The 21,479-nt window shown below is 43.5% G+C and overlaps 2 protein-coding genes across 11 annotated transcripts in view; one reads left to right on the forward strand and one right to left on the reverse strand.

The window, feature by feature from the left end:
• tbxas1 (thromboxane A synthase 1 (platelet)) overlaps nucleotides 1–16,695 on the reverse strand; it is a 165,952-nt gene extending 149,257 nt beyond the window's left edge. The window contains exons 1-2 of one of the 3 annotated variants that reach the window (XM_052466012.1): nucleotides 16,561–16,695; nucleotides 3,923–4,065 (exon numbers count right to left, since the gene is read on the reverse strand). In XM_052466012.1, coding sequence (XP_052321972.1) covers nucleotides 3,923–4,017 — 95 coding nt within the window. In that variant the 5' untranslated portion in view covers nucleotides 4,018–4,065; nucleotides 16,561–16,695. Of the gene's footprint in view, nucleotides 1–3,922; nucleotides 4,066–7,055; nucleotides 7,238–16,546 lie in introns of those variants that run through there. The other 2 variants (XM_052466013.1, XM_052466014.1) reach the window with 2 other exon arrangements.
• Nucleotides 16,696–19,008: 2,313 nt separating this feature from the next.
• The window catches only part of LOC118372027 (homeodomain-interacting protein kinase 2-like), a 130,116-nt gene continuing 127,645 nt past the window's right edge, over nucleotides 19,009–21,479 (forward strand). For all 8 annotated transcript variants that reach the window (XM_052466015.1, XM_052466019.1, XM_052466020.1 and 5 more), the window contains exon 1: nucleotides 19,009–19,335. In XM_052466015.1, coding sequence (XP_052321975.1) covers nucleotides 19,317–19,335 — 19 coding nt within the window. In that variant the 5' untranslated portion in view covers nucleotides 19,009–19,316. The remainder of the gene's footprint in view (nucleotides 19,336–21,479) is intronic.

Here is a 21,479-nt window from a genome sequence, read left to right on the forward strand (position 1 = left end):
ACCCCAATCATGGAGCATCAAAAGTCGTGCTATAAATTCTCAGACAACACAAAGATTCCTTGATGCTCTTCCAGACTCCCTCTGCCTACCCAAGGACGTCAGAGGACAAAAATCAGTTAACCATCTAACGGAGGGACTCAATTTAACCTTGCGCAATACCCTAGATACAGTTGCCCCCTAAAAACTAAAAACATTTGTCATAAGAAACTAGCTCCCTGGTATACAGAAAATACCCGTGCTCTGAAGCAAGCTTCCAGAAAATTGGAACGGAAATGGCACCACACCAAACTGCAAGTCTTCCAACTAGCTTGGAAAGACAGTACCGTGCAGTATCGAAGATCCCTCACTGCTCTCGATCATCCTATTTTTCCAACTTAATTAAGGAAAATAAGAACAATCCAAAATGTATTTTTGATACTGTCGCAAAGCTAACTAAAGAGCAGCATTCCGCCTCCCGGGTGGCGCAGTGGTTAAGGACGCTGTACCGCAGTGCAAGCTGCGCCACCAGAGACTCTGGGTTCGCGCCCAGGCTCTGTCGTAACCGGCCGCGACCGGGAGGTCCGTGGGGCTATGCACAATTGGCCTAGCGTTGTCTGGGTTAGGGAGGGTTTGTCCTGTAGGGAAATCCTTGTCTCATCGCGCACCAGTGATTCCTGTGGCGGGCCGGGCGCAGTGCGCGCTAACCAAGGTTGCCAGGTGCACGGTGTTTCCTCCGACACATTGGTGCGGCTGGCTGCCAGGTTGGAGGGCCCTGTGTTAAGAAGCAGTGCGGCTTGGTTAGGTTGTGTATCGGAGGATGCATGACTTTCAACCTTCGTCTCTCCTGAGCCCGTACGGTAGTTGTAGCGATGAGACAAGATAGTAGCTACTAAAACAATTGGATACCACGAAAAAGGGGTAAAATAAAAATAAAAAATATATATATTTTTAAAGCAGCATTCCCCAAGTGAGGATGGCTTTCACTTCAGCAATAATAAATTCATGAACTTCTTTGAGGAAAAGATCATGATCATTAGAAAGCAAATTATGGACTCCTCTTTAAATCTGCGTATTCCTCCAAAGCTCTGTTGTCCTGAGTCTGCACAACTCTGCCAGGACCAAGGATCAAGAGAGACACTCAAATGTTTTAGTACATACAAAATGCTTCTGTCTGGTTTTAGACCCCATCATAGCACTGAGACTGCACTTGTGAAGGTGATAAATTACCTTTTAATGGTGTCAGACCGAGGCTCTGCATCTGTCCTCGTGCTCCTAGACCTTAGTGCTGCTTTTGATACCATCGATCACTACATTCTTTTGGAGAGATTGGAAACCCAAATTGGTCTATGCGGTTTAGATCTTATCTGTCGGAAAGATATCAGTTTGTCTCTGTGAATGGTTTTTCCTCTGACAAATCAACTGTAAATTTCGGGGTTCCTCAAGGTTCCGTTTTAGGACCACTATTGTTTTCACTATATATTTGACCTCTTGGGGATGTCATTCGAAAACATAATGTTAGCTTTCACTGCTATGCGGACGACAAAAAGCTGTACATTTCAATGAAACATGGTGAAGCCCCAAAATTGCCCTCGCTAGAAGCCTGTGTTTCAGATATAAAGAAGTGGATGGCTGCAAACATTCTACTTTTAAACTCGGACAAAACAGAGATGCTTGTTCTAGGTCCCAAGAAACAAAGAGATCTTCTGTTGAATCTGACAATTAAACTTGATGGTTGTACAGTCGTCTCAAATAAAACTGTGAAGGACCTTGGCGTTACTCTGGACCCTGATCTCTCTTTTGACGAACATATCAAGACTGTTTCAAGGACAGCTTTTTTCCATCTACGTAACATTGCAGAAATTAGAAACTTTCTGTCCAAAAATTATGCAGAAAAATTAATCCATGCTTTTGTTACTTCTAGGTTAGACTAATGCTCTACATTCCGGCTACCTGAATAAAGCACTAAATAAACTTCAGTTAGTGCTAAATACGGCTGCTAGAATCCTGACTAGAACCAAAATGATTTGATCATATTACTCCAGTGCTAGCCTCCCTACACTGTCTTCCTGTTAAGGCAAGGGCTGATTTCAAGGTTTTACTGCTAACCCACAAAGCATTACATGGGCTTGCTTCTACCTATCCTTCCGATTTGATCCTGCCGTACATACCTACACGTACGCTATGGTCACAAGACGCAGGCCCCCTAATTGTCCCTAGAATTTCCAAGCAAACAGCTGGAGGCAGGGCTTTCTCCTATAGAGCTCCATTTTTATGGAATGGTCTGACTACCCATGTGAGAGACGCAGACTCGGTCTCAACCTTTACATCTTTACTGAAGACTCATCTCTTCAGTGGGTCATATGATTGAGTGTAGTCTGACTCAGGAGTGTGAAGGTGAACGGAAAGGCTCTGGAGCAACGAACCGCCCTTGCTGTCTCTGCCTGGCCGGTTCCCCTCTCTCCACTGGGATTCTCTGCCTATAACCCTATTACAGGGGCTGAGTCACTGGCTTACTGGTGCTCTTTCATGCCATCCCTAGGAGGGGTGCGTCACTTGAGTGGGTTAGTTTGTAATATCTGGAGTACTTCTCCTGTCTTATCCTGTGTCCTGTGTGAATTTAAGTATGCTCTCTCTAATTCGCTCATTCTCTCTTTCTTTCTCTCTCTCGGAGGAGCTGAGCCCTAGGACCATGCCTCAGGACTACCTGGCATGATGACTCCTTGCTGTCCCCAGTCCACCTGGCCGTGCTGCTGCTCCAGTTTCAACTGTTCTGCCTTTGGAACCCTGACCTGTTCACCGGACGTGCTACCTGTTCCAGACCTGCTGTTTTCAACTCTCTAGAGACAGCAGGAGAGGTAGAGATACTCTTAATGATCGGCTATGAAAAGCCAACTGACATTTACTCCTGATGTGCTGACTTGCTGCACCCTCAACAACTACTGTGATTATTATTATTTGACCATGCTGGACATTTATGAACATTTGAACATCTTGGCCATGTTCTACTGTAATCTCCACCCGGCACAGCCAGAAGAGGACTGGCCACCCCTCGTAGCCTCGTTCCTCTCTAGGTTTCTTCCTAGGTTTTGGCCTTACTAGGGAGTTTTTTTCTAGCCACCGTGCTTCTGCATTGCTTGCTGTTTGGGGTTTTAGGCTGGGTTTCTGTACAGCACTTAGAGATATCAGCTGATGTGAGAAAGGCTATATAAATCAATTTGATTTTGATTTGCACAGTGACCAGTGTTCAGTCAGTCTCCGTGCTCTGCAAGGAGAAAGAGCATGCTTGTCAGGCCCTCTCACTCCTTTGTATGGCAGCAATCTCACATGGCTGAACTCAACGACTACTAATCCTAGCTAATGTGGGGCTAAAATTAAACGTGCTCCTTCTGCAAAGTCGTTTTCTCACTTTTCGTCAGATGTGATGAGGGTTGAGAGTAAGCACATTCTATTTTGACTGGTGTATGCTGATTAAGCACTTATCCTGAATTGAGGACTTTTTGTGTGTTTCATCTGAACACCATACAATTACAGTGATATGCCAGCTTCTGTGAACTAACTACTAAGCTAACATGGACTGTTACGCTATTTGGTTTGGAATTTAAGGACCCCTGTAGGTATCCCAAATGTTTATGTTTACATTTTTTTTACAAATATGTTTGATACATATTTATCCCAATTTCCATACATCCATTCATTTTTTAAACCGGTACCCGTTTACCTTCAAACGAGTCCAGTGACACTTGTGGGGGTTTGTAGAAAACAGAAAACACCATCGTGTTCGTGAGAGTCTGCCCTTTCCATAGTGGGATCATATTAGTGGAAATATAACCCAACTAGACTGAAAAATACATACAGTACCAACAGACACACATGACACATCTGTATACAAAGGTTTTGGATTTGTTCTATTGACCGAGACTAGAGGCGGAATACATTGAGTTACCAGTACAGCAGAGCCAGGAAGATCATGAACAGGCCCAGGGTCATAGACACCCTACTGGGCACTGGTGTCTTGAGAATGTTCATAACCACCTCCATGATGCCGATCACCAACTCAGGCCAAAACTACCACCGGCCAAAGAGCTCCTATGGAGAGAAGAGAAGGTGTGTGTGAATAGGCCTATGTATAGGGCAGCAATGAGAATTCAAAGCATTTAAATAGTCAAGATCATGAGTTGAACAGATGAACAGAATGCATGTGAAAGGTGCTTGTAAAACACAAACAATAACTGTTGACTTCTAGGTTAAAAGTTATATCTAGCTAGGTTATGTAAGTTTGTCAATTTATTTTGAATGCTTAGGCCTGCTTTGTGTTTGTTCCCGCTTCTCAGAGCTCCATTCGTGCATGTTCGCATACTTTACAAGTTGCTTCCACCGCGGACGTGTGCATGTACTGTCATTTAGTATTTTTGGTTTATTTGTTTAATGACATATCACCTATTGTCAATGGTGGGTGTAGCTGGTGCATGGAAGTCAGGCGCAGGAGAGCAGAGATGAATGGACAAAGCACTTTACTTAGGCAATCATAACACAGAACGCAACCGCGTCACAAAACAAATTCCCAAAGAACAAGTGAGGCAGCACAAAGTACAAAACCCAAGTACAAAGTACCGGCTGCCACAAAGCACGGGTATAAAACAAAACCTGGCACAAACCAGCCGGAAGCGTACCAACCTTGACAATAAACAATAGCCCACACAGACATGGAGGGAACAGAAGGTTAAATACACATGTTAATTAGTAGGAGATGTAAACCAGGTGTGTGCAGTGTCGTGGAATTATCAGAATTTGTTGGTAACATTTGTAAGATGTTTAATATTCATCAAATGTGTGTAAGTTACTTCTCATAAAAATGTATTTTGTTGTACTATAGTGGTGGCCATTGGCAGTTATCTGTTCTATGTCAGGACTAAGTTGCATGGGCCGCTGAGAGGGGAGAGGTCAAAGTCTCATCATGTGTAAACATATCTTATACTCCCTACCTTTCCCAGTGGGGAAAGGAGGGTTTGCAGTGTCTGGAATCATTCTATGCTCCCTCTTATGTTGTTTCTATCTTAACCTATAGCCTCACCCCCTCCCCGTGAGTTTGTCCAGGAGTTTGTATTTTGAGTGGGTTGTATCTAAATGACAATTTGATATATGCCTGTTGATATGGAGGATTTGGTTTATGGTTCTGGGGTTTTGAACGATGAATTATGTCTATGCTGTCTGACTTTGTGTCTTTGAAAGGAACTCAGTTGCAAAGCTCGGAGGATTCACTGGGAGATGAATTATCTGAGAGTCTATGCTCATATAATTAAAGATGGATGTTTATAACTAACTCTGACGTGTGTGTGTGGTTTGCTCCCATGATTGGTAAATAGAGGAAATTTCCACGACAGCAGGAAGACAAGACAAAACAAATGGAAAATGAAAGGTGGATCAGCGATGGCTAGAAGACCGGTGACGTCGACTGCCGAACGCCGCCCGAATAAGGAGAGGAACCGACTTTGGCGGAAGTCGTGACACCTATAGTAAAACGTTTGAGTATTTGGCAGATAAAAATATGATACGTTTGCTTTTAGACCATTTCATGGCCTATGTGTTGGGTAAATTAGATTTAAACAGGGAATCGGTCACATGCATCCCTGTTCATTGAATCTATGGTTTAGCCCAGGTGTAGCACTAGCTATTTCTACCTGGCTTAGCTAGTTGTCGTGTTCGACTGCGAGGAGCTCTGATGAGTAATATTTAGCCTATCCATGTTTGGGTACGCTGTATAACACCTAACTCTCGAAGTCCTCCTGACTTTAGAGTCTGGAACGGCTCTTTGATGTTGTCGGCACAATGCATCGATAATGAAGGGGGCAGTGTTTTTTTACTGATTGGTTCTCCTTTGTGTCTTTCAAATCAAATCAAAATCAAATGTATTTATATAGCCCTTCGTACATCAGCTGATATCTCAAAGTGCTGTACAGAAACCCAGCCTAAAACCCCAAACAGCAAGCAATGCAGGTGTAGAAGCACTCAAACACCCACATGCATAGCCACACACAGCCACACACAGCCACACATGCACGCCCCCTTCTATTACAACAGTTGGAATTTCAAATCCAAACAATGAAAGGTCTCAACCCCCGAGGGATAAAAACATTTGAGAGAACCAATCAAACCCATTGCACAATTTATGAACAAATATTACATTAACAAACGGCCTCCTTTCCAGACGAGTGTGGTCACAGCGCTCCCTGCCCACTGGGCACAGACGTCGGTTCAACGTCTAGTTTTGATTTAAATCTGGTTAACAAAAAAATGTCACCATGTCATTGGATTTAGGTTAAATGTTGAGTGAAAAAAATGACATTCCCTTATGTTGATTACTTTTTGCAAATTCAATCAGTTTTCCACATTGATTCAACGTCATCACATAGAATTATTTGTTGTTGAAACCAGTTTTTGCCCAGTGGGTGAGCTGTGAGGCATGTGGGTCGCGTCAGCCAGGCTAAACCTATTTCCTTAGGTCAAATGCAGTTTTGATACAGTTCAATTATTTCTTGAGAAGTTTTTGTTAATCTTTTGTTTGTTTTTTAAGTTATTTTTACATATGCCTTGCTGACATAAATCATCACTTATCCTAAACTGCTATCATTAGGCTATCCTTATTTTGTGAATAAAACAACTATTTTGCTGAACCTCCTGCCTACCTGCCTTCTGGCAGTTAACTTCTAAAAGTCTAAGCCGTTGGGGTGGGATAATACTAAGCTAACATATTGAATTGTTTTAAGATGGTCATACCATGGATCATTTAGCTATTTGATGTAGAATTTTAGGAACCCTTGAGGTATCCCCAAAATAATATTTAAAACATATTTTGATTTTATAAAGTATTTGGCCTTTACACTAAAGCCCATAGAAACACCTTGAATAACACATTCATAAATGGCAAAAAAAGACAGTCAAAATATGTATCATAAGGAAGAAGGTTTTGAATGGTCTGTCCTATATCTAGGAGATAAAAGAAAGCTAAGGAAATATATATTTTTTACAATTATTTAAACTGACAGATTATGATGGGTATTTGTTATTATGTTACTTACTGTAGATTGACGCACGTGTCACCACATAAGAAAAACACATATTAATTGCTCTGGGCCTACTTCAACTCTCTCAATCTCTGCAGGTTTGTGGTTTCTAAGGTAACATTCACCTCTCCATCAATGATTTGTTTCAGCAGAAGCTTTGTCCAAACCTCCTGCTAGCTCTTCACCCTTCCCTTCCCCTGCTTAGAGAGAGCCCTGAGGCTGAGAGCCTCCTCTGTCCTGTCTGCCCTTTCCTCTGGAACAATGTGTTACTGAATGACCAACCCTCTGAGAGGAACATACAGGCCAGATGATCACACACTGAGTCACACTCAGTACAAGCACACTCAGTCACACTCAATGTGTGGTACAGACAGGACATTGGGCAACACAAAAATTACATTTTGAGAAAAAATAACAGTACACTCTGGAAAAGCATGTACATGTCAATAGACAGAGACTGAGCACATAGAATGCCAGTGTTCTGTGTTTCTGGAAATAAATATGCTATGTTTTAGCATTGATTGCTTATCTGTGCCTTTACTGTGTATTTGGTTATGCTTGAGCTGTGAATGGCTCATAACTCAAAACAGCTGATGAGTAGAAAAAATCATTGTCAGATCAATCTAACTGTGTTTACAGCTAAAATAGGCTGCTTCACAGTAACCCACTTTCTTTTCATATGCAGGAACATCACCACCCTGCATACCAACAGAAACCACAAGGACGTTTTCACACAAGTGTATTTCATATTATCTTGTATATTAATCCAGAAAAATACTGCATGGATCTTTCAAAACAACCTGTCACGAGTCCGACCGAGGGTGTTTCCCCTTCCCGGGCGGGTGGAGCTCGGCGGTCGTCGTCACCGGCCTATTAGCTGCCACTGATTGTTTTTCCTTCCCCTCCTTGTATGTTTAGTGGTAGCCCCTGTTCATGTTAATTAGTTTGTCTTTATTAGACAGCCGGCCCGCCTGGTTGTTGTGCGGAATTATTTCATTGTAAACTTCGGCTCTGTTGTAAAGGTACGTGTTTGTGCCTGGTCGTGATTTTTTCCATTGTATTTTTTGATTCCCTGTGTTTGGGAACGTAACTTTTGTGAGCACCCTGTGGTGCGTTGGTGCTATTAAAAGACGCACAGCATTGAACTCTGTCTCCTGCATTTGACTCCACACCCACGGCCCCTGGAGCATTACAGAATCCCGCACCACCAAATCGAATGGAGTCAGCAGGAGCAGCAGCCAACCCTCTCCCATCGATGGAGGAACGGGTTCTCCACCACACCACCGTCCTCCATCGGATCGGATCCGCGATGGATCAAGTGATGGAGAGAATGGACAGATGGGAGAGGAGTGGTCTCCTCTCTCCACCTTCGGCACCCACTGTTCCGGACTCCCCATCTCCCGACTCCAGCACCCTCCGTCTGACGCTACCGAGGGCTTATGATGGATCGGCGGCGGGTTGCCAGGGGTTTCTGCTTCAGCTGGAGCTATACCTGGCCACCATCAGACCCACTCCCTCAGGAGCAGAGAGGGTGAGTGTCCTCATCTCCTGCCTCACGGGTCGTGCTCTGGAGTGGGCGAACGCAGTCTGGAATGGCCCACACTCAGCGCGGGAGCACTACACAGAGTTTTCCTGCCGCTTCCGTGCCGTGTTTGATCACCCTCTAGACGGCCGAGCGGTGGGAGAACGACTATTTCATCTCAGGCAGGAGAGGAGGAGCGCCCAGGATTACGCGCTGGAGTTCCGGACCTTGGCAGCCGGAACTGGGTGGAACGACAGGGCCCTTATGGACCACTACAGGTGTAGTCTCCGAGAGGACGTCCTCCGGGAGCTAGCGTGTCGGGACACCACTCTGTCACTGGAGAAGCTGATTGACATGTCCATTCGACTGGATAATCTGCTGGCTGCCCGCGGGCGTTCAGAGAGGGTTCTGTGCGTTCCACCACCCAGCCCCTCCGCTCCCATTCCAATGGAGTTGGGAGGGGCTGCGCCGAGGGGTACCGGAGGAGGAGGCCTTCCCTGCACCAACTGTGGTCGGAGAGGACACACGTCTGATCGGTGCTGGGGGGGTCCGTCTGGGAGTAGAGATGGCAGGCGGAACGCTTCTCGGTCACCCCAGGTGAGTCAGCATCAAACTCACCCAGAAGCCCTTGTTGGCCACATGTTTGTCTTAACCTTTTTCCTTCACTTTTTCCCCTCTTCCCAGCATAGGGCGCTAGTCGATTCAGGCGCAGCTGGGAACTTTATGGATCGCAGACTCGCCCTTAAGTTAGGGGTTCCGCTGGTGCCGATAGATTCTCCTTTCCCCGTGCACTCCCTAGATAGCCGGCCATTAGGGTCAGGGATGGTCAGGGAGACCACGGTCCCACTGGACATGGTGACGCAGGGGAATCATAGGGAGCGTATCAGTTTCTTTATTATTGATTCGCCTGTGTTTCCAGTGGTGCTGGGGACTCCCTGGCTGGCCCGGCACAATCCTAAAATTTCGTGGAGACAGGGGGTTCTCCAGGGGTGGTCAGAGGAGTGTTCTGGAAGGTGTTTGGGAGTTTCCATCGGTGCCACGTCGGTGGAGAGTCCAGACCAGGGTTCCACGGTGTTCATTCCCCCCGAATATGCCGATTTGGCAATCGCTTTCAGTGAAGTGAAAACGACTAAATTACCACCTTATCGACCGGGAAGGGATTGTAAGATAGATCTCCAGGTAGAGGCTGCGCTTCCCAAGAGTCACGTGTACCCGCTGTCCCAGGAGGAGACGTTGGCAATGGAGACATATGTCACAGAGTCGCTGGGACAGGGGTACATTCGGCCCTCCAATTCACCCGTCTCCTCGAGTTTATTTTTTGTGAGGAAAAAGGAGGGAGGTTTGCGTCCGTGTATCGATTATAGAGGTCTAAACGCCATCACAGTGGGGTAGAGTTACCCTCTACCTCTCATCGCTACGGCGGTGGAATCGTTCCACGGAGCGCAGTTCTTCACAAAACTGGATCTCAGGAGCGCGTATAGTCTGGTGCGTATTCGGAAGGGAGACGAGTGGAAAACCGCATTTAGTACTACATCCGGCCACTATGAGTACCTCGTCATGCCGTATGGGTTAAAAAATGCTCCAGCCGTTTTCCAATCTTTTGTAGACGAGATTCTCAGGGACCTGTGCGGGCAGGGAGTGGTTGTTTATATCGATGACATTCTGATCTACTCGGCCACTCACACCGCGCATGTGTCTTTGGTGCGCAAGGTGCTTGGTAGACTGCTGGAGCATGACCTATACGTCAAGGCTGAGAAATGCGTGTTCTCTAAACGAGCCGTCTCTTTTCTGGGATATCGCATTTCCACCTCGGGGTAGTGATGGAGGGTGACCACATTAGGGCCGTGCGTAATTGGCCGACTCCGACCACGGTAAAGGAGGTGCAGCGGTTTTTGGGTTTTGCCAACTACTACCGGAGGTTTATCCGGGGTTTTGGCCAGATAGCGGCTCCCATTACCTCACCGCTGAAGGGGGGCCCGGTGCGGTTGCAGTGGTCAGCAGAGGCGGACGGAGCATTCAACAAGTTGAAGGCGCTGTTCACTGATGCGCCCGTGTTGGCGCATCCGGACCCCTCTCTAGCATTCATAGTGGAGGTGGACGCGTCCGAGGCTGGGGTGGGTGCCGTGCTATCACAACGCTTGGGTACGCCACCAAAACTCCGCCCCTGCGCTTTCTTCTCAAGGAAGCTCAGCCCAGCGGAGCGTAACTATGATGTGGGGGGCCGGGAGTTGCTAGCGGTGGTTAGAGCTCTGAAGGTGTGGAGACACTGGCTTGAGGGGGCTAAGCACCCTTTTCTCATCTGGACTGACCACCAGAATCTGGAGTATATTCGGGCAGCTAGGAGACTTAACCCACGTCAGGCAAGGTGGGCCATGTTCTTCACCCGTTTCCGGTTTACTTTGTCTTATAGACCGGGCTCCCAGAACGTGAAGGCTAACGCACTGTCCCGCCTTTACGACACGGAGGATGGGTCCACCGAACCTACTCCCATCCTTCCCGCCTCAAAGCTGGTAGCCCCAGTGGTATGGGAGGTGGACTCGGACATCGAGCGGGCGTTACGGGCTGAACCCGCGCCTCCTCAGTGTCCAGCGGGGCGAAGGTACGTGCCGCTTGGTGTTCGGGACAAACTGATTCGGTGGGCTCACGTCCTACCCTCCTCGGGTCACCCTGGGGTGACGAGGACAGTGGGGAGCCTTTAGGGGAGGTATTGGTGGCCTACGTTGGCTAAGGATGTTAAGGGTTATGTCTCCTCCTGTTCAGTGTGCGCTCAGAGAAAGGCTCCTAGGCACCTGCCTAGAGGGAAGCTACAACCCCTCCCCGTTCCACAGCGGCCATGGTCAAATCTGTCCATAGATTTCCTGACCGATCTTCCGCCGTCTCAGGGGATCACCACGGTTCTAGTGATTGTGGATCGGTTCTCTAAGTCCTGTCGTCTCCTCCCGTTGCCCGGTATCCCTACAGCCCTACAGACTGCGGAGGCATTATTCACCCATGTATTTCGGCACTACGGGGTGCCGGAGGACATCGTTTCTGATCGGGGCCCCCAATTCACGTCTCGGGTATGGAGAGCGTTCATGGAACGCTTGGGGGTCTCTGTCAGCCTGACCTCCGGTTATCACCCCGAGAGTAATGGGCAGGTGGAGAGAATGAACCAGGAGGTGGGTAGGTTTCTGCGGTCGTATTGCCAGGATCGGCCAGGGGAGTGGGCACGATACATTCCCTGGGCTGAAATGGCTCAGAACTCACTACGCCACTCCTCTACTAACGTGTCCCCTTTTCAGTGTGTGTTGGGGTACCAGCCGGTCCTGGCACCATGGCATCTGAGCCAGACCGAGGCTCCTGCGGTGGAGGAATGGGTACAGCGCTCCAAGGAGACCTGGAGGGCCGTCCAGGAATCTCTACAACAAGCGAGTGGACGGCAGAAGAGGAGTGCTGACCGCCACCGCAGTGAGGCCCCCGTGTTTGTACCGGGGGACAGGGTCTGGCTCTCGAACCCGAAACCTACCTCTCCGCTTGCCCTGCCGGAAGCTGGGTCCGCAGTGTGTAGGGCCCTTTAAAGTCCTGAGGAGAATAAACAAGGTGTGTTATCGATTACAACTCCCTTCCTATTATCGTATTAACCCCTCGTTTCATGTGTCTCTCCTCAGGCCGGTGGTAGCTGGTCCCCTACAGGACAGTGAGGTGCCAGAGGTCTCCCCCCCTCTGGACATCGAGGGGTCCCCGGCGTACACGATCCGGGCCATTCTGGACTCAAGACGCCGGGTGAGGAGAGGTGCTGGGTACCGGTGGGGGACATCTTGGATCCATCCATGTTGAGGGATTTCCATCCGCCTCCATCCGGATCGCCCTGCACCTCGTCCTCCGGGGCGACCTCAAGGCCGGTGTCGGCGCGCTGCGGGAGCCGCGCGTCAGGGGGGGGTTACTGTCACGAGTTCGACCGAGGGTGTTTCCCCTTCCCGGGCGGGTGGAGCTCGGCGGTCGTCGTCACCGGCCTATTTGCTGCCACTGATTGTTTTTCCTCCCCCTCCTTGTATGTTTAGTGGTAGCACCTGTTCGTGTTAATTAGTTTGTATTTTGTGCGGGATTATTTCATTGTAAACTTCGGCTCTGTTGTAAAGGTACGTGTTTGTGCCTGGTCGTGATTTTTTCCATTGTATTTTTTGATTCCCTGTGTTTGGGAACGTAACTTTTGTGAGCACCCTGTTGGTGCTATTAAAAGACTCACAGCATTGAACACTGTCTCCTGCATTTGACTCCACACCCACGACACCCGGAGCATTACACAACCAAAAACATATATCTAAGAAATAGCATTCTTAATGAACCATAAAATCAATTGTTATTTTTGGCTGTTAATAAAAGTTAGCTGGCACATTTTGGAGTGGCCTTTTATTGTCCCCAGCACAAAGTGCACCTGTATAATGCTGTTTAATCAGCTTCTTGATTTGCCACACCTGTCATGTGGATGGATTATCTTTGCGAAGGAGAAATGCTCACTAACAGGGATGTAAACATGTCCACACAATTTGAGAAAAATATGTTGGTTTTTTTCCGTATGGAACAATTCTGGGGTCTTTTATTTCAGCTCATGAAACATGTGACCAACACTTCACATGTTGCGTTTATATTTTTGTTCAGTATTAATTAAAATCTTCCTACCATAAACCAGAACATCAACAAAACACCAACAAAACGCCAGCATCCCGGAGTCGACTCTTCACTGTTGACGTTGAGACTGGTGTTTTGCGGGTACTATTTAATGAAGCTGCCAGTTGAGGACTTATGAGGCATCTGTTTCTCAAACTAGACACTAATGTACTTCTCCTCTTGCTCAGTTGTGCACCGAGGCCTCCCACTCCTCTTTCTATTCTGGTTAGGGCCAGTTAGACTGACGAGTTTCAGAAGAAAGTTATTCGTTTCTGGCCATTTTGAGCCTGTAATCGAACCCACAAATGCTGATGCTCCAGATACTCAACTAGTCTAAAGAAGGCTCGTTTTATTGCTTCTTTAACTAGCACAACAGTTTTCAGCTGTGCTAACATAACTGCAAAATGTTTTTCTAATGATCAATTAGCCTTTTAAAGTGATAAAGTTGGATTAGCTAACATAACATGCTATTGGAACACAGTAGTGAAGGTTGCTGATCATGGGCCTCTGTACACCTTTGTAGATATTCCCCCAAAAATCTGCCATTTCCAGCTACAATTGTCATTTACAACATTAACCATGTCTACACTGTATTTCTGATCAATTGTATGTTATTTTAATGGAAAAAAATGTGCTTTTCTTTCAAAAAGTGACCCCAAACTTTTGAACGGTAGTATACATTTAAATGTATCGACTGTGTCTGCAGTGTGTCCGGATTCCCTTTACCTACGCTATATTCAAATGACAGTATACATTCTACAAATGGTGGAATAGACAACATATGACAATAACACAACAACAACTGATGGCAGTAGCTAACTACTGTAGCTAACTAGTCAGTTCACCTCTGTAGCTAGCCAGAAAGCTAGCAAGCAACGCTAAAGGGATTACAAACGGGTTAGCATAACTCTAGCCAAACAAAAAATATTTGTTTATGAATATTAGCTAGCTAGCCAGCATTTAGGAGGCCCGCAAAGACGTTCACATGCTAGGAATGTGTATTTCCTCCAACATTATAATGAAAATAATGTTGGAGGAATGCTGATGATGTCGCCCATTGTATATGCTTTCGCCCATTGTATGTGCTGATTGCATCCAGACTAAGGAGAAATCCTCACACAATGCATCCCTGACCACATCCTGAAGTCGTCAGACAGATCTGAACACAATCAAACCACAAAGCAACTTTGCATTCTGATAGCTTTGCATTCTGATAGCAGAAGTTGAATGTACTGTAAGTGTCAAGTGTAGATACGACCGTAACTACATTCAGTCTGGTTTAACCATACAAAAATTGAAACAACATTTCAAAATCAATTTTCTCAGGTTATTGGTTTTAGAACACATTGATAAGCTTAATCATAAAATAATAAACAGAGGAGTGTATGTTTCTATTTTATATTTACAGTGCATGCCGTTGTAATCTACCTTATATTTATACACTAGAGCATAGAGGATCATTACTGAGACAATTATACACAACATGCAGCACAGCGGAGGGAGATAACAGCAGGACAACAACACATTTAGGCTGATTCAGCACTGTATAGGCTATTTCATTATATTACATGGGGTGAGATGTTTTTCCACTGACACATAATAATGAGTGTGAAAACAGCCTCTCTCTCTGCACTACAGCTGGCTCCCCCACCTCTACCTCTCCCTCCTCTCCGTATCCCTTCTCTCCCTATCCCTATCCTTACCCCAGACATGTAGCACTACAGATAGGCTGTGTCCCAAATGGCAACCTGTTCCCAATATAGTGCACTACTTTGACCAGGGCCCATTTCCTACATAGCACATTACTTTTGAACAGAGCCCACTATATTGGGAATCAATCGGGTGACTTTTGGGAGTCATCCAGATAGTCAGCACAGATCTGCAGAGCACGTGTCTAACAAGATCACTTCTTAAATATGACTAATAAGATCTTTCCAAAAATGACCCATTTGAACATGCTAGTCTTTTCATCTGCCTTTATTAAAGAGCAATTCCGCCACTTTTCAACGTCATATTCATTATCTCCAGCACCAAATTGTCTATGATCTTTGGTTAAATAAAAAATGCATGTCTGTGACATCACAAGGTAAGATTAAAAGGAAGAAAAACAGTGATTTTCAAAACCTGCAACGAGTTTCTAGCCAGAGGGTATTTTCTCACTCCCCATGTCACCATAAATCTCATAGTTTTTGAAAATCACTGTTTTCAAAAAGTGTTTTACTTTTGATGATGTCTTTGGGTAGAACTTTTTAACTTTAGATTTTTTTCTTCAAAATGTAGAAATGCACAGTTTTCACATATGTAGACACTGGTATTTCAAACCGATGAAAATCAGGTCGAAAAGTGGTGGAGTTGCCTTTTAAAATCAATCAGCCTATATATTGAACATCAAAGTCCATGCTTCTTCTGTGACTGTGAGAAACATTCAGTATTCAGTAGATATTTAACACAATATGTTAACCTTGACATAGTTGAGGATCATGTAGGTCTGGGTTTATGTATTCATTCATGTCACTATAGAAAGAAATCCAGAATATTCTGTACAAGCTCTGTGTTGATGCATTCTGCCATAATTTCCAAAAGAGTACAACATGCTTGTGAAACTATTCTGACTAGACATCTATAGGAATTCAGAATCCAGTTTGATCATGTACTTGCCTAGAAGCATTTCAGACATAAATTAAGGTAACCTCAATCAAAAGGTCCTTACTACTGTTATGGCTTATATAATTATGGATACTACAATTAATTAATAATATAATTATTTTGGAAAAATGGGACAATTACTGAATAAGATTATTACATTTCTGGGTCATTAACTTTGTACAGATAGCCTAAAGTTTTTGTCTAATGAGGTATAGCTTAATAGAACTGTATTATATTTTCTAGTCCAATTTGAAATAGTATTTTGCCAGTTTCCTTTCATTCAACAATGATTTAATGTATGTTAAAGATTGTGTCCAGTCCCAGCAATGTTGACAGAGAATGTTTAATGATTACTTAACAACCTAATACCAACAACACCAGTCGAGGAGTGATGGCTACATTGAATTGAGTTGCTATCACATAACGTAGCCTAATTCGACTGATCATGGGATTTGAGTTAAACAATTATGGGAATAGCTATCAAATAACCCATGCCAAAATGTATGACCGTTTAATATGCTTAAATTGACATTGTAAGACTGGTGTTTGATAATGCTACAATGTTGCATTATGTCGCTGAAGGTTGCACGTGATCACAATTGATACATTTTGACACATTTACAGCAGTCACTCGCAGCTTGCAGTAACTATAGAGTGAACACAATTGCATAGAGTTAATGTATATATTTACCTTTTAATTCTTACCTCGTTATTACTTGATTGTAGAGTATATATAGTTGGCCGACTTCTTGTTGTTGACACGGAAGAGATGAATACGTACTGTAGTTCTCTAGAAGGACTACATCTGTGCGTGGTTTTTTCTCCTGGTCGCTGAATGTCTTTTGCTCAAGCAGATGCAGCTGTTCAGATATACTCTGGCAAACACCTACATTTAGAAAGGGAAATAGTGTAAAGGAAAACAATATGTTGGCAAATTGAAAGGCTTTGCTTTGCTGACAAATTGATCAACATAATAGGCCTATATAGATAAGGTCAATTTAATAAATAAGATTAGCCTATTGCGTATGCACTTGACGAGGCTATGTATAACAAGTACATTTACAGTCATGCATACGGTTTGTAGCGTAGTTAACTGTGGCCCCAAATTAGAAAACGCTTTATTTTATATCATTAGGTTATGTTATCCTATGGCTGACTTTATGGAGAACAAACTCTGTTCTAATTGTTTTTGTTTTATGTTTTAGGATTCCAGATGATGGATGCAAAGGTATGCGTGACTCAGATCAGATTTGATCTGCTGCAGAAGTTGCTGTGGGGAGAGGATGATGAGAATGTCAAACGAGGTGCATGTAAAGTTGACAGTGCACTGACTTTAGAGTCCAGATTGGAAAGTATTACAAACAAATTATGTTTTTGATGTTATTTCACTGCCACCACAGACCTATACAGCAACATGGCATAAAGGTCTCAGAAGTAGGCTTACAATAAATAGTAGACTAATAACATAATTATTTCTATGTTATGCAATATAATTAATGTTATCCAGTTATATCACACATATTATGTCATGCATTCATCTATCCATTCATCCACAATGTGTTTTAGACTCATGCATTCAAAATATATATAATAGCCTGCTGAATGTATTATTTTAGTAATGGTTCTATAGCCTATATATTGTTATTTTATTATCAACAGGGGAAGAGTGCGCAAAAAAACTGACGCCCCTTTTCTCTTTAAGAAAATATAAAATGTGCCGCCGGGGTGTGACTGGGGAAAATAGTGCAGAAGGTGAATTTTAACGTTGCTAGTAAATGGCAGATTACTGTGTTAACCTGTAATCGGTTTCAACACTTTCAGAGAGGAAGAGGAAGAGAGAGGCCCAACTCGGCGGAAAATCTGTCTCCCTCCAGCAGGTTGCGTATTTTCGTTGTTTCGCACAACAAGCAATATATTGTTGTATGGAGATCAACGCGAGAGTGTCGAATTTGGTCAACAACAAAAACATATGTCTTATTTTCTACGTGAGGTTTATTTGATCGAAAATAAGTTTCGTAATGCTTACATTTTTGTGAGTGTACTGATATAAGTAGGACACGTGACATCCCGGTAACTTTGAAAAAACACTTTATATTGTCTTGAGATGGCTATGCATGTTCATATTATGAGGCTAGGAGCGTTGGATTTCTCTCCATTGCGTACAGGCGGTTGACGTCAACAACCCTAATCGAATATTTTAAAAATTACAATAATAGGTGGGAGGAAGCCCACCATACCACTTTGTGTACAACGACTCCCATTATTAGAGCGGAGAGACAGGTATCTTGTCAGTATATCCATGATCTTTGGCTCGAGTTAATTCTGTGCAAATCTAATGTCGTCATACTGTATGATGAGTGCTTGACACAGGCACGACGAATGGCCCACAGAATCATTCAACACAATGTTAAATGCGCAGTTCTAAAACAAGACCCAGAGATACTTTGTTAACTTATTCCAACGAATTGAATATGAGGTTGGACTGCGTATTCATGCGTAATAGTTCATGACATGTTACATTTGCATTTGTTCCTGTAGATATTTTGCTAATACTAGTGGTTCAATTGTTAGGTTACTACGCACCTGATATTATTTGTGTTAAGACTGTTATTTTTAATATATTTTTAATATAAGGATGCCAAGCTGGAGAAGTGAATTATAGCTTAATTACAGCTTAATTAATAATTTCAATGAGCCTATATACCCTATTTTTTAATGTTGCTTAAATGTATAACATTAATTAGACGTGTGAGGTCTAAAAAATCATTTTGGACAGTAGGCAAGGATTTTTAATTACATTCGTAAAAAATGTATTAGGTTTTTATCTTTATTGGGAAACAGTATAGGCCTAACTACAGTAATTAAGGATACTCCATCCACATGCATACATAACCTATAGCCCACTGTTATTTTAGATTAAATATATATGTATGCCTAAGGTTTTTCTCACAATATCAATTTACATTAAACATTTTAGATGAATGATTACAAAGTTACACTACACGCAACTGTTATTAAAACGAAACTAATGGGGCCCGAAAGAGATGCATATATTTTTTTTATTTTTTTAACCTTGCTATGGCTACGACCGATTCGATAGTCAATTGACTATACTACACCAAACTCGCTCCGCTCTTCTCATTGCAACTTTTGCAGGGTCTCTACAGTCATGTTATACTCTAGCTCAAGTCAACCTGCAATTTGGCTCAACATTTGAGATAAAAACAATTCACAATCCGCGGGGTTGTGTTGCAGAAATCTTCCTTTATTATTTTCCCGTGGACTGAGCACGAATTTGGAACCCTGGATGGGATTTTAGACATGTTTTCTCACTAATAAACTGGGCTAGTAATGCAGGAGACAGAGACTCTGTCAGTGGCTCAAGATGGCAGATTTTTATTGAGTTCTGAACAGATATCTTGCTTTATTTTCTGCCATGAATAACAGAAGTCCTTGCACCGATGGCCCCTGTGTACGAAGGTAAGATATGTTTACAGCTGAAGTTTGAGTTCAACCAGTCTTGTATAAAATAATATTCGCGACTTAGGTTGTTTACAAGAGAGATAAGAGGTAAAACTGTCATGCACCCTATCGCATCTTTGTATCACAAACGGATACAATGATGCATTTTCTGTTTATTGTTTAGTTTTGCTCAGTATTGGTTTCTTTATGTGTCCGATTGACATAATAGCTCTGGATGCAAACATATAGTGTGAAATCTATGGTCGAATCATTATGTAGGCTACAGTCTGTATCCCTAGCCGTCATAATTAATGTTTCCCATGCGATATCCCACGATTTGAATCAGGTCGGCTACAGATACATTTCAAAATCATCATTTGAAAGTTGTTGCATTTGATTACGAATAATCTTGCTGTTGAAATGAGACCATTACTCCATACAGAGGCGAAAGAAAGGGCGAGAAGGAAGAACATCGCAGTTCAGAAAATAGTCACGCAACTGGAAAGCTCATTTAGCCTCATTTGTCTAAATGTAAAACCTCAATTCTCAATTTGTGGTTAAATGTTTAGTGCTCATAACGTTTATTTTTTTGGTGCAAAGATGAATGAAATATTCAATCAAAGCAAAGACATGCTTATGTAGCCTACTGATGTTGCTGCATTACGTCTGTGACTAATCCCATTGAGAGAATTGTGAAAAATGCTCTGCCCTAATGAAGACAAGAGTAGTTTAAGAGTGCTACAGTATTCTTCTATTCTGTTCTGTTCTTTTACTGTCTCACATGGTTAAGAGCCTTATTTCTTGGAATAAGGCAGCGTAGATAGAGTCAGGTTCTATAGTCCAATTTTAATTTTCTATATAGTACCTCAATGTTGTGATGACTACCAGGACAAATGCTATTTGGTCATCTAATAATATCCATAATCTTTTCCTATTACAGGCTACTGCACAATACCCATCCATGCTCTTTAGAAGTGCACTGCAGTTTTCTTGGCATATATTCTTGTCATTAACCAGAAAAAAGGAAGCATTAATTTATTTTTCTGGACAACTCATGGTAATTGAATGGTGTAATGTGAAAATTTATGTTTTTATAATGGTCATTTGCGTGAGTATTATTTTACTATTTGTCCGTGCTCCCTCTACTGGTAAAACTTGGAACACAACCCTTTGTAACGAACCAGCAACTACATATAGAATCACATTTAGTTTGGATTTTTGATTTAGTTTGGATTTATCTTTATTTTTTAAAAGTGTGAATGTTATTGTAGGTCTAAGTTGTGCCCAAACAAATTGTGTAGGCCTGGTAATTTGGAAGCATTTCATTCCAATTTAGGCCTATATCCTGATGAATCGTATAGCTGAAGCTTTAGTAAGGGGTACAACTGACATATTATTAAGTAGGAAATTAAAACCAATTTAAGAGTACAGTATTAATATCTATATTTGTGAAACCTAAGCTACATGCATGGACATATCCTTTATGTCAATCCAGACAGATCGATTACATGCAGACTGGCTAGAGAGCTATGCATGTTCAACTCAACTGCCAAAGAGGCTTGCATTAACATGAAAATTAGAGTTTAAATAAGAATCCACTGTGCAAGGTAATTAGTTGAAATGGCGTTCCCTGGCTTGCCTTTCACCACGGCAAGAAAGGAGACAAATGAATTGCCTACCTTCTCTGTTCTTGCTTGCTATGTGGATCAGCAGCCAGGAGCAGCCATGGAAATGGCCACATCCACTGGTGGAAAACGGTGATAACCAATGACCCCTGTCTCCCTCCCTAATCATTGTGTTTGTATCTTTAAATGCACTGTGCAACCCCCTAGTTTTTTCTCAAGATCAATTTAGTACCATTGATCTGTTCTCCATCTACACAGGCATTATGTGCTGATGTGTGTTTGAATGCTCTGTGGATCTCTGAGAGATGTATGGAGGTAAAGAAGGAAGGAGAGAAGGAGGGAGAGATTTAGGGCCCACTGTCTGTCTTCTATGGGGAGAGTACCCTTATTGCTATATGTCAGAGGGCAGAAAAAGAGAGAGAGAAACAGAAAGAGTGAAAGAGAGAGAGAAAGAGACCGAGAGAAAGAGACAGAGAGAGCGAGAGACAGAGAGCGAGAGAGAGAGAGAGACGGAGAGAAAGAGACAGAGAGAGCAAG

Source organism: Oncorhynchus keta, chromosome 17, assembly GCF_023373465.1.
Source record: "Oncorhynchus keta strain PuntledgeMale-10-30-2019 chromosome 17, Oket_V2, whole genome shotgun sequence".
In the NCBI taxonomy this organism is placed as follows: Eukaryota; Metazoa; Chordata; class Actinopteri; order Salmoniformes; family Salmonidae; genus Oncorhynchus; species Oncorhynchus keta.